At 33.4% G+C, this 13,177-nt stretch overlaps 1 protein-coding gene across 10 annotated transcripts in view; it reads right to left on the bottom strand.

Annotated features, from left to right (window-relative positions):
• Positions 1-13,177, bottom strand: part of S1P (membrane-bound transcription factor site-1 protease) — a 43,191-nt gene that overhangs the window by 1,209 nt on the left and 28,805 nt on the right. For 3 of the 10 annotated variants that reach the window (XM_080162003.1, XM_080162012.1, XM_080162011.1), the window contains 7 exons: positions 8,801-8,846; positions 7,962-8,065; positions 3,407-3,464; positions 2,515-2,588; positions 2,018-2,122; positions 1,782-1,885; positions 1,197-1,308 (listed from right to left, as the gene is read on the bottom strand). In XM_080162003.1, the coding sequence (XP_080018129.1) occupies positions 1,218-1,308; positions 1,782-1,885; positions 2,018-2,122; positions 2,515-2,588; positions 3,407-3,464; positions 7,962-8,065; positions 8,801-8,846 (582 nt within the window). In that variant the 3' untranslated portion in view covers positions 1,197-1,217. Of the gene's footprint in view, positions 1-292; positions 1,020-1,196; positions 1,309-1,781; positions 1,886-2,017; positions 2,123-2,514; positions 2,589-3,406; positions 3,465-7,961; positions 8,066-8,800; positions 8,847-13,177 lie in introns of those variants that run through there. The other 7 variants (XM_080162006.1, XM_080162009.1, XR_013880001.1 and 4 more) reach the window with 6 other exon arrangements.

Genomic DNA, 13,177 nt, shown 5'->3' with positions numbered 1-13,177 from the left:
CTAGGACAAAAAAAAGTTTAAATTAATAAAGATGCCAACATCTAACTTTAAAGAACTTAAAAACTGGTAATATTTTCTGGATGGATGGATAAATAGTCAACTAATTCTTACATGAAACGCCTGTGATCTTGTAGTCATGTTTCATTGAGAGCCTAATAATTCTGATAACAAGTAGCATGTTTAGCCGTTAACAGCCTTTAAATGTAACGAAACCCAGTGAGAAGCATTCGTATTTAAGACTCATCCAGAATTATTATATCCAATTGAATTAAATTATTTTTTCTTTCTTCTATTTTTACCTTATGCGTTCAATATAGTATGATTTTAATTCATTAAATAAATTACCTAACAATTATTAGGAATGACTTTTGATAAAATAATTAATGAAATATTATAGCTAAAAATTATAATTTAAGAAAATGAAAAGACAAACGTCTGACTAAAATATCATATCAAAGAAAATATTATATGTAATATTCCAGTATTGCTTCGAAACCGATTGATATCCAATGGATTAGAACCGGTTCTAAGCCATACTAAAATCATGTATCATATCGTATCAAAAACAATTTTCTACGAATAATAAAATCAAAATATTAATAAAATTTGTTAGCCCAAACCTTCGGTCCTAACAAAATTGGAATTTATTCCAAAACTTTTAGTTTTACTATCCGTGGAAAGTTGTCTAAAATACGATTCTATTATAAATAACTATCATCATGATCTACGATTAAATCAATTTGTCTAAGAAGCGCAGCAATAACAAAACCACTTTCATTAGAAAAAATATTAGGACAGTAAGGTAAATTTTTGTAGCACTGTAAAAACAATCACCCAATGTGATACTCGATACATCCAATGACATATCTCCTACCTAGTTGTTGAGTAGCTACGCTTCTAATAACAAAACAGTATTTTATTTTAGAGGAAGAAATTGAGTAGTTTTGAAAATTTATATATAACAAACAAACCAATTAATTGTGTTCAAAGTAGCGCAGTTTTAACAATATTACAACAACCTAAAGAAAGAACAGTAAACTGTTACTTAGTAATATTTAGTAATGTGTGGATGTCTGTGTTTAAGTGTGTCGTAAAAACAAGAGGGCAAGTTAATTCATCATTACTAACTAACTTACATAACAGACAGAAATAAGAACATATAACCTAATTATAGAGAAGCTTCTCTACAATGGTAATTGTACGTGATTTGTTTCTGTTTAAGTTATTTGAGGCTCCATATATGCATAAACTTTGTGTCCAATTTTAGTTCTCCAGAAATATCTGTATCCGTGGGTCCAGGAACAAAACCTGAATATACAATTATAGAATCGTATTATCCATTTAAAACAGTCCTTGGTGTTATGTTTTCAAATATTAAACTTAGCAACTCAAAATCGAATATCTTAATGTTTACTTAATCAATGGCGACGTGAATAAATAAAATAATAATATTGAATATTAACACATCTTAATTTTTAAAAAGCAGTTCCATTTTTTAGAAAAAAAGTTTAATAATGCGACCAAAGCTGATGAAGATATGCTTAGATCAGCCACTTCCAAATTGAAAATCCAAAGCAGCTACAAGCCGGCCTAAAATTGGGCAGCTAGCGAGTCCCAAATATGTATAAAAATAGAGTAAATTGCAATGATTTAAAAAAAAATTGCGCAAAATCAATGTGCAAAAAGATTGAATAAGATAATATTATCTTATTCAATCTTTGAATGACAGAGAGTCAAATAAACCTAAGAACAGTCCTAATTACAATGACCATAAAACTTACCTGTAAAGAATAATAAGCAGGACTAGAATACACACAAGAACAAAGAAAGACCAAAGGCGCGGGTCAGTATCTTCTTTACTGTCAAAAGCCCCTAACCAGTCCATCTAAATTATTAAACAGAATAAAAAAATATCGTTTGAACTCATAAAAATGCAGATAAATAAAAGAAATAGGATTAATTTCATTTATTTTTGCACAAAGTAAGTCTTTTATATAATAATTCTATCATTATTTACCTCATCGTCATAGGACGCAGCAACAGCCATATTATCCTTAACCTTGGCCAGAGTTCTGATTTCCTGGAGAGTGTTTGAGCTGCCTGCTGGCCCTCCAAGGTCCTGCACATGCTCACGTTGGTCATACAAAACAGCTGATACCAAAATTTATAAATACACCTTTTCTTATTATTTTCTTTATTGAAAGCTTCTCCTTAAAAATTGCAATTGATTACGATGACTTAATCTGCAATACTCTGAGACTGAGCTAATTAGGTAATAAAGATAGATTCTATGAAAACCTGATTAAAACTCTCTCGTTGTGAAATTCTACTCATGAAAACTTATGTCCAAACAATCATAGTATATTTGTTTAGTAAGATCTCAAAAACGACTGCAACTTTTGATAGGTAAGCTTTTTATGCTGTTTTTAAGTTTGAACTATTATAGGCCTTATATTTAGTTTTCGAAGCCGCTTTTAATTTCAAGTATTTAGCTGTTAAGTAATCCCGTTCCTGTACCAGCCGCTGTAGTTTATAGAGGCTGCTGGAAGCTGTTGTATTTAGAGGATCCGCCACGAGGAAGGTCAACTGTTTTGAGTTTTAATTTAACAATTCTGTCAAACTACCTATGTTGTTTAAATTGATTCAAAATAAGTAAATAATATTAATTTATATGAGGAGGGAAATTTTGTCGTCAATTTATTGGTTAGTGTTAATGGAGTAAAATGTGTGGATTGGGGTATCGTTATATTGGCCATTGTTGCTTACTTATTAAGGCAGTACCTTGCTATTAGTTTCCCCGTTTTAAATAAAAAGAGGGGAGGCGGATGTGCCACTTTTAAAACCAAAAGTAAAACGTGCATGATCCTAGCCCATAAAAGAGTTACAGCTCTAAAATTCGGCACAGCAGTTGCTTTTGTGGAACAATATGGAACTGTGAAGAAACGACGGCGGAACCGCCGCTCCCGCCGAAATTTTTTTTTCATAACAATTTCGCTTCTATTTTCACTTGACACTTGTATAAGATTTTACACTTGGAATTTTTTTAATATTGACATGTTTGAAATATTACAAGTGTCACGTGAAAATATAAGGGAAATGTTATGAGAAAAAAAAAATTTTCTCAGATGATTGAGAACTGTCTAATTCCGCCGCCATTTCTTCACAGTTCCATATTGTTCTCATCAAAACAACTGCTGTGCCGAATTTCAGAGCTGTAACTCTTGTATGGGCTGAGATCATGCACGTTTTACTTTAGGTTTTAAAAAGTGGCACATCCGCCTCCTCAAAAAAATTATTATACTTAAAGGTTTACCAATTACGTTCAGGCATTTTTAAAGGGAATTACTAAAAATTTTGCCAACAACAGATATTTTATGATTAAATAAAGTTTGTTAAATAAATTCCTTGCTACAAGAGGGAAGTGCAACTGTAGAATAAACATTTCCTATGTTAGAATCAAGAACCTGAAAATAATAATCTATAATACAAAGTAGAACGATGTCTGTCTGTTTGTGTGTTTGTTTGTCTGTTTGTTTGTAGCAAAGGATCTCGCTAACCGCTGAAGCGATCGGGTTCTCCTTTACAGGGTAGCTTCTTATAGTTCCTGGGAAGTTTTATAACTATTTTCTTGGGGAGGGGGGGGGGGGGACACCCCTAACCCCCCAAAAAATGAAAAAAAAAAAATTTTAAAAATTTTCTTTTAAATCTAAAATACGAAAAATTGGTTTGATCAAACCTCTTGGGGCAAAGCCCCTAGAGGCTAGGGGCGAAGCCGCTAGTTAGGATATAATTTACTATAGTAAAGCAAATAAAACTGTTACAACATAGACATTAATAGAAGGTTAGATTAAATGATGAGCCAATGTACGAAGAATTACACCTTATAACAATTAAAACTATTGGTAGAGTAGAACACTACCCAGCCAGAAACGTCGTAAGGAAACTCGCATCCGATATGTAGTATTTTATCGCCAATACTACATATCGAAAAAAATCGAATTTGTAGTAAAAATCGCGGCAACCACGATTTGCCTAAGAAATCGTAAACAATAGCATTTTACGTGTGTTAACACACACTTACAAACAGACACACAACCAACATATACAGGGCGACCACTCCGAAACCAAAAAAATATAGTATTTTTATAGTATATTTTTTTAATCCATATAGTATATAGGTATAGTATATTTTTTAAAACTCATATAGTATGATATAGTATCGGACTTAGAATTATTTATTAATACATAGTATATACAATATACATACATCATCAATAATAACTCAAAGCATAGCTATTATCAAAGCAATTTCACATATAAGGGGTTTACTCTGTGATTATTAGGCAAGGTATCAATGTGAGATTATAGGTTATTTAGGATAAAGGTTTACTTTTGGTTAGTATTTTACATATATTTAATCATTTTTTGGGTAGGTCTCAGGTTCAGGTGCTGCAGGCTACCTGGAAAGGTAAAAAAATTTAGATTTCTGTTTGAAGAGTTAGAGATCAACTTATAAAACAAAATATGCATCTTTTTGGATGTTATTAACATAAATGAAGAAAAAATTAAAATAGTCCACCAAGTTCTGGTCTTGCAGGCCTCCAGGTCCACTCTGGACAGGTTATAGATATTTTTTTATTTGAAGAGTTAGAGGCCAACTAATAAAACAGAATACCTATGCATCTTTTTGAATGCTATTAACATATCTGAAGAAAAAATTAAAATCGGCCTCCAAGTTCTGGTCCTGTAGGCCTCCATGTCCACTCTGGACGGGTAAAAAATTTAAAATTTTCCCAAGTTTTAAGATTTTTTGGATAGGCCTCCAGGTTCCGGAGCTCCAGGCCTCCAGGTGGTCTCTGTAGAGTTAGAGGTCAGCATATGAAAAAAAATTGCATGTTTTTTTTTCTTCAAATATGTGAATAACATTAAAAAAGAAGCATATTTTGTTTTATAAGTTGACCTCTAAAAGTTTTTTTTTTTCATTTTTACCTGTACAGAGACCACCTGGAGGCCTGGAGCTCCGGATCCTGGAGGCCTATCCAAAAAATCTTAAAACTTGGGAAAATTCATCATATAAGAATGATTTTATCTTTAATAACCTATCCTCTCAGTCCAAAGATAAAGCCAAAATACCAGGTTTACGCAAATGTGTCAGAACTCCCCCCCCCCCTTGTGGGGGGGGGGAAGTTTTGACACATTTGCGTAAACAGGGAGCATAGGCTTTATCTTTGGACTGAGAGGATAGGTTATTAGGGATAAAATCATTCTTATATGATGAATTTTCCCAAGTTTTAAGATTTTTTGGATAGGCCTCCAGGTTCCGGAGCTCCAGCCTCCAGGTCCTCTCTGTACAGGTAAAAATTAAAAAAATAAATTTTTTTTTAAGAGTTAGAAGTCAACCTATGAAACAAAATATGCATATTTTTGAATGTTATTCACATATTTGAAGAAAAAAATGCAAATTTTGTTTTATAAGTTGACTTCTAACTCTTCAAAAAAAATTTTTTTTTTATTTTTACCTGTACAGAGAGGACCTGGAGGCCTGGAGCTCCGGAAACTGGAGGCCTATCCAAAAAATCTTAAAACTTGGGAAAATTCATCATATAAGAATGATTTTATCCCTAATAACCTATCCTCTCAGTCCAAAGATAAAGCCTATGCTCCCTGTTTACGCAAATGTGTCAAAACTTCCCCCCCTCATGCATATTATGTTATATAAATAGACCTCTAACTCTTCATATAAGAAATTTGATTGTTTACCTGTTCAGAGTAGACCTAAAGGCCTGCAGGACCTGAACTAGGAGGCCGATTTATATATTTTCTTCAGATATGTTAATAAGATCCCAAAAAAATACATATTCTGTTTTATAAGTTGACCTCTAACTCTTAAAATAAGAAATTTGATTGTTTACTTGTCCAGAATGGACCTGGAGGCCTGCAGGGCTTGACCCTAAGGGCTAATTTTCAATTTTTTTCAGATATGTTAATAACATCCTAAAAGATGCATATTCTGTTTTATAGGTTGACCTCCAACTCATCAAAAATAAAAAATTGAATTTTTACAATTTTTTTACCTGTCCAAAAACCACCTTTTTCCTACCTGAACCTGGAAACTTACCCAAAAAAATATTGAATATAAGTGAACTACTACCCAAAAGTAAATTTTTGTCCCAAATACCCTATAGTCTCACATTAATACCTAGCCTAATAATCACTGAGTAAGCGAAAGTGGTGAAACTTACCCCTCACCCTTAAGTTAACTCTATGAAAAATAACTGATATTTATATCATAATCACAAACAAAAATATATTTTAAAGGATTTTCTTCATCTTTATGCATTTTAGTCGTATCACAGTATCTTTTGAGCCCCCCGCAGGGGCTAGAAATAGGAGAAAACCTACTGTGAAAATAAGACAAAACGCTCCTTAATAGGCGTTGTCACAAAACTGACAATATTAGTTTTTTGTTATATAAATGTAATATTATATAGTATATATAGTAAATTTTGGTCATATAGTATGATATAGTATCCAAATTCATCCTATATAGTATAAATAGTATATATAGTATGCAGTGGTCGCCCTGCATATAATCAACATCATTCTGTGAAAAATATAGTTTATAAATTGGCCGCTAGAATTTCACATTATTTTTAAAAAAATATTTCATTTTTTCTGTTGTCAAACAAAATAAATTTTAAAAAGATAACTAAAATTGTGTTTATGTTTGATATTACAAATAAAAGTATTTTTAAAAAGTTTTTTTTTCTAAATGGCAACATGTTTAAATGTGTGTCTTAATATTCTTTAAATCATTGCTATTTTGTAATGAAACCTCATATACTCTAACAAATTTCAATGAAAACAATAGAGAGTACATATAAAGAGGAAAGTCACAGAGAATGTTCTCTCTCTGCACCAGGTTTCTCTCTCACTCTCTCTCTCTCTCTGTATGCTGCATAGTATAAAATTTATTCTTAATTACATAAAATTGTTACAAAAAAAATACATGATGTTAAATATTTTTTAAATGTACTTTTTATTCACGATTTTGGCATGATATCGCTTACGAGCATTACAATTTCGCTTAAGATTTCGTGGGTGTATCGCGCAGCTGTAAGGACCTTATCGACCATTTATCGTATGATATCGTCGATGTGAATAGGGCGATTATTTTGCGATATCGTAAAACTCGCGCAAGATTACTCTACGACATCGCAAGCGATTGTAGCTCGATAGTAACTCGACTTTCTGGCTGGGCTACTTGGTTTTAAGCAAATCAAGATTTAATTTTAAGTATCCAAAGCTTAAGCAAAAAATAAAAGAATTCGGTGCATGAAATTCACTGCAAATGCCCTTTCTCTCTCTGTAATGGATTTCGTTGTCAGTCAACAAAGGTCGGACAGACTTACACGGACATAACTTAGTTATAGAAAAGGGGCATTTCGTCGTATTTTCACAGTAGATTTTCTCATATTTCTAGCCCCTGCGGGGGGCTCTAACCCTACGAGGCCAATTGCCTACCCCTACAGGGCAAACAACTAACCTAAAATAACCCATCAAAGGCTACTATAAAATATGACGAAACGCCCCTTAAGAGGCTATGCCACGATAGGAACTATACCCAGGGGTGTATATTCTACATGGGATCCCCTGCTCAGGGGGGGGGGGGGGGATAAAAAATAAGTGGTTGGAGGGGAAAAAAATGTAAAAATTAAGAAAACTGAAAACATTTTTTCCATTCCCCCCCCCTCCTTGGTGAAAAAAAAAAAAAAAGGTGTGGTAGGAGGGATAAAATAAATAAAATATAGAGTTCTTTAAATATTTTTCCATTTCCCCCCCTTCTTGGTGAGAAAAAACTAAAAAAAATTTTTGTAGCAGGGGAAAAAAAATAAATCTTGTGCAGAATATACACCCCTGGCTATACCCGAAAAGTTTGGCTAAAGATAGTTCTGGTTTACCTTTGAATATCTGTGTAGTTTATTTTTGTCAACTCTTCGTGGTAGAATCTCCTTTGGTTTGATTGGGGAGGAAGCTGAACTACGTATTATTTTCGGAATATGACCTAAAAATATTTTCTTTTTATATTAGTGACAACTTTCCACGGATAATACAATGAGAAATTAACCAATTTTGTTAACCCGGAGGTGGCTAAAAACGGGGAATACAAAACTGGTATTAGTTTCATCACTTTTTTAACATACGTTACAAAATTGTCTTTAATACGATACGAAACCTGTTTTTTCATTCTGGTCCAGAACCGGGTATTAATAGGTAAGTTTCAAAGCCATACTAGAAAATTTATCTTCAGAATCGAAAATCACTAGTACAGCGCATATTGCCATTGCCATTTAGAATAAACTTTCTCATTTTTAGCTACTTTTTGCGCATTAGAAAACGCTTTGCAAATATGCATAGCAAAGACATATAATTTTTAATCATAAGTTATTGAATAATGTCATTAGTATGAATTGCTGAATTAGCAATGCAATTGAAAGAAAAATCAATTCAGGCCGTTTTAATAACTAATTAAAAAATGTGTTATACCTTTCAGGAAAGCTACCCTGTTTGTTTAGTCCTATGGTGATTTGGAACTATTTTTAATTGGAAGGTAGAAGAGCCACCCAAAATCTAAATTGACACATTTTTTTCCTATCAAATTGATGGATGGCAAACCAATAACATTTTAAAGGTTTTTGCTGAAGTAAAATTTCTCTGAAATGGAGGGTAGGATTAGGAACACGAAGGTCCTAAGATGGTTCAATGCTATTTTCTAAATATTTATGTCTAAATTGTTTACCTGTACTTGTATATTCTAAGAAAGCATTCATCAGCCAATAACAGGGCTAAAATAAAAAAAAATCATCAAATCTTAATTAGAAAAATCTATTTATTAAATAGTTTTTGAAAACTATTCAAAATATGATTCTATGGCAAGTAAAGGGGGGGGGGTAAAATGTGGTGACTCGTGCCACGACATACCAGCAATTTTATTTTGGGTGCTACTCCCTTAGTTTTAGAGATAATTGGATAAAATCTTTTGGGCTGGGTCAGTAATTACCCCAACTAGAGGTATCTTTCAAAAAAAACGGCGGCGGGACCGCCGCTCCCGCCGCCCGCCGCCGTTTTCCGCCGCCACCAAAAATTTTTTTTTTTTTGCATTTCTCGCCGAATTAGGCAATTTGGAATCATTTGAGACCATGTTATTTTTTTCAAAAATTTTTCCCCTTACAAGCAGCCCTGCGGGGGGACTTAGTCATTTTTTTCAAATTCTCGTATATCAAGGTATATCTTAAATACAGTACTTCTCCTGTGATTTTGAAGATATTGAAACAAAATCTTTTTAGGTTGTTAAGTAAAAAATATTTGAATTAAGAAAACGGCGGCGGGACCGCCGCTCCCGCCGTCCGCCGCCGTTTTACGCCGCCAACAAAAAAATTTTTTTTTTGCATTTCTCGCAAATATTTATTACTGACCCATCAAAAAAGATTTTGTTCCAATATCTTCAAAAGCACAGGAGAAGTACTGATATGCTTGTAAGGGGAAAAATTTTTGAAAAAAATAACATGGTCTCAAATGATTCCAAATTGCCTAATTCGGCGAGAAATGCAAAAAAAAAAAATTTTTTGTTGGCGGCGTAAAACGGCGGCGGACGGCGGAGCGGCGGTCCCGCCGCCGTTTTCTTAATTCAAATATTTTTTACTTACCAACCTAAAAAGATTTTGTTTCAATATCTTCAAAATCACAGGAGAAGTACTGTATTTAAGATATACCTTGATATACGAGAATTTGAAAAAAATGACTAAGTTCCCCCGCAGGGTTGCTTGTAAGGGGAAAAATTTTTGAAAAAAATAACATGGTCTCAAATGATTCCAAATTGCCTAATTCGGCGAGAAATGCAAAAAAAAAAAAATTTTGGTGGCGGCGGAAAACGGCGGCGGGCGGCGGGAGCGGCGGTCCCGCCGCCGTTTTTTTTGAAAGATACCTCTAGTTGGGGTAATTACTGACCCAGCCCAAAAGATTTTATCCAATTATCTCTAAAACTAAGGGAGTAGCATCCAAAATAAAATTGCTGGTATGTCGTGGCACGAGTCACCACATTTTACCCCCCCCCTTTAAATAAAGGACATATTTTTCCGCGTATATTCTGTAAAGTTGTGTGTCAGCGTTTTGTCAAATGCGCTTATTAAGTCAAACTGTTCTTAATTTTGACCAAATGTATGTATATGAAATGTTCATAATTATAAACAACCTAACTTCATAAAATAAGCGCATTTAAATAAAAGCTAACACACAACTTTAAGGAAAAACGCGGAAAAATAGCTGTCTTTGAAAAGAGTGAAAAACTGATTAGAGACTTGATTAAAGGATGGTTTTAAGGATAAAGAGATAACTATTTTTAAAAGCGAAGCTTTTCTATAATTAGGGTCGGTCCGTCCGTCCGTAACGGATAGCTTTTTTCGCTAATTTAGGCATGTTAGAATTGTCCTATTGATTTCAAACTTTGCATGGTAATTCCTGTAGTAGTTAGGTACGATTTAGATAGCGTAGCAACTCTATAATCATTACCAGAATGTCCGTACGTCCATTTTAAACATGTTGATTTTTTTACTTTTTTTAAAACAAATTTTTATGTGATATAATAATGCGATTGATCTGATTTTTGGTATACTGATTCCCGGGACAACAAAGTACAATATTATAAGCGAAGCAACTCTATAATCAAGTCCTAAAAATGTATGTAAGTATGTCCATAAACATTATTCTGTATCAAGCAGTTTTTCAACAATTTTACTTACAATTTTGCTTCGACATTTATACATTTTATATTCTGATTATTCAGTTCTGACACTATACAAGTGTTAGTGTCCGTTTGTCCTACCATTTCAGTGCTTCGCTTTTATGGATGTTGTCATCCTTGTTTTTATATATTTGTGTTTCTTACGTTTATCAATTCAGAAAATATTAAGAGCATTAAATAACAATTTTTAATCTGCTAAAATCCCTTTTTAATCATTTTTTAATGCAGCTGCTCTATAAATGATCATTCCGTTCGCCACCGTTTCGTGTGATTTTTTATTCTTGAGTGTTTACAAAATTGATAACTGCAATAAATGCATATTTTCAATTATGCATTTTTAATTTTTTTTATTTATATTGTTGTTAGCAATTAATGTGGCGCCTCCTAGGTATGATTCTTGTCAAAAGGTCCCTTTGAAAATATCGGTAAAGAATTAATTTAATATCGAGTTAAAATTATATAATCCTTCAAGATTAATATTTCCAATTTTTATACCTAAAGAAAATATATTTGATTAAAATCATTCTCCGTAATTGTGGAAAATTAAATTTAATTTGAATTTAATAAGGATGATAGCAGCCATAAGTAGCGAAGCTTGTAGTAAGTATAAAAAAACTGTCAAACTTGGCATACAAAGTAAGTTGAAGAGTATCTACTGCTTATTGGTCTTTAGAATCTTGATACATAATCTCAGAAACCTATGATCTACAAAAGAAGCCAAAATAAATCTACAATCTAACAGGCTAAAGGATTATTTAGAAGATTCGCTATTGATAACTGAGGCTCAATTATAAAGATTAATTTAAAATAAAAATTTTAACTTTAAGAATAATGAAAATTCTTATTTTAATTCTTATAATAATTTTGGCGTTGGGCAGGAGGTACTTCTTGAAGTACTGGGGGATATTGACGTCCCTCCCCTTACCAGTCACCCTTCCTTCCAGGGATATGGAAGGTTTGCGTAGGACTAACTATCCTACCTGTAAAAATCCCCACAGTTAGCGAAAACACCCACAGAACCTCAAACACTTATGGCTTTCACACAGCCAGAGGTGTACATGAAACAAGAACTGTTGGAACTGATGCTCAGTTTACTGAGAATATGAAAGATGATGGTCAAATCCGAAAGGAAGCTATCAACTTGATGACAGGACCAATAAGTTCTAAGCAAAGCTGTAAGATAGGAACCTGGAATGTTAGAACAATGTATGAGTCAACTAAAACAGCCCAAGTAGTTAAAGAAATGACAAGTTACAATATTGGAATACTTGGAATTGCGGAATGTAGATGGACAGGACAAGGACAAACTACAACCAAAGAGGGCCACCTAATACTTTATTCTGGTCATGAAAGCCAACATATGTATGGTGTTGCTATAATTATTCAAAAACGACATGTCAATTCACTAATAGACTGGAAACCTATATCAGACAGAATAATTAAGGCTAGATTCCAATCAAGGCATTGCAAGTTGACTATTATCCAATGCTACGCCCCAACAAATGACAAAGATGGAGAAGTAAAACAAGAGTTTTATGATCAACTGCAATCAATCAGAAACTCAGTACCCAAACATGACATGTGCCTAGTTCTTGGAGATATGAATGCTAAAGTAGGAACTGACAGGACTGGAGTGGAGAACGCAATGGGACACTTTGGTATAGGTACAAGAAATGAAAATGGAGAACTTTTAATTGAATTCTGTTTAAATAATGATATGGTTGTAGGAGGTACACTATTCCAACACAAAAACATTCACAAATATACCTGGACAACGCCTGATGGACAAACAAGAAACATGATTGACCACATTATGATCAATAGAAAATGGGTCAAGTCAATGCAAGACTGTAGGAGTTACAGAGGAGCCGACATATTTAGTGACCATGAACTAGTTGTCAGTAAGATTAAATTAAAGCTGAAGCGTACTGGCCATGATAAAAAGAGTGAGATTGGTAGACAATATGATTCTTCAAGATTAAAGGACCCTGTGATAAAGAATGAATTTGTCTTAAAACTCAGAAATAGATTTCAAGTCTTAGAGGACCTAAATGACGAGACTGAGATCACATGGACTTCAATTAAAGAAAACTTTCAATCTACTGCTAAGGAAATCCTTGGACACAAGAAACCAGAGAAAAAGGACTGGATCTCTGAAGAAACATGGATCAAAATAGAAGAGAGAAAGAAGCTCAAAAACATAATCCATAATGCTCAACATTTGGCTGACATGAGCAATTTAAAAGCTCAATATACTGCTAAAGACAAAGAAGTCAAAAAGTGCACAAGGAAAGACAAGAGAGATTACATTGACAATCTGGCTGAAAAGGCCCAAAGAGCAGCTGACTTTGGTAACATGAAAACAGTATACAACAT

The sequence above is a fragment of the Acartia tonsa genome, chromosome 5, assembly GCF_053477335.1.
Source record: "Acartia tonsa isolate MP-2025a chromosome 5, ASM5347733v1, whole genome shotgun sequence".
NCBI lineage: Eukaryota > Metazoa > Arthropoda > Copepoda > Calanoida > Acartiidae > Acartia > Acartia tonsa.
This window is presented reverse-complemented; position numbering and strand designations above follow the sequence as displayed.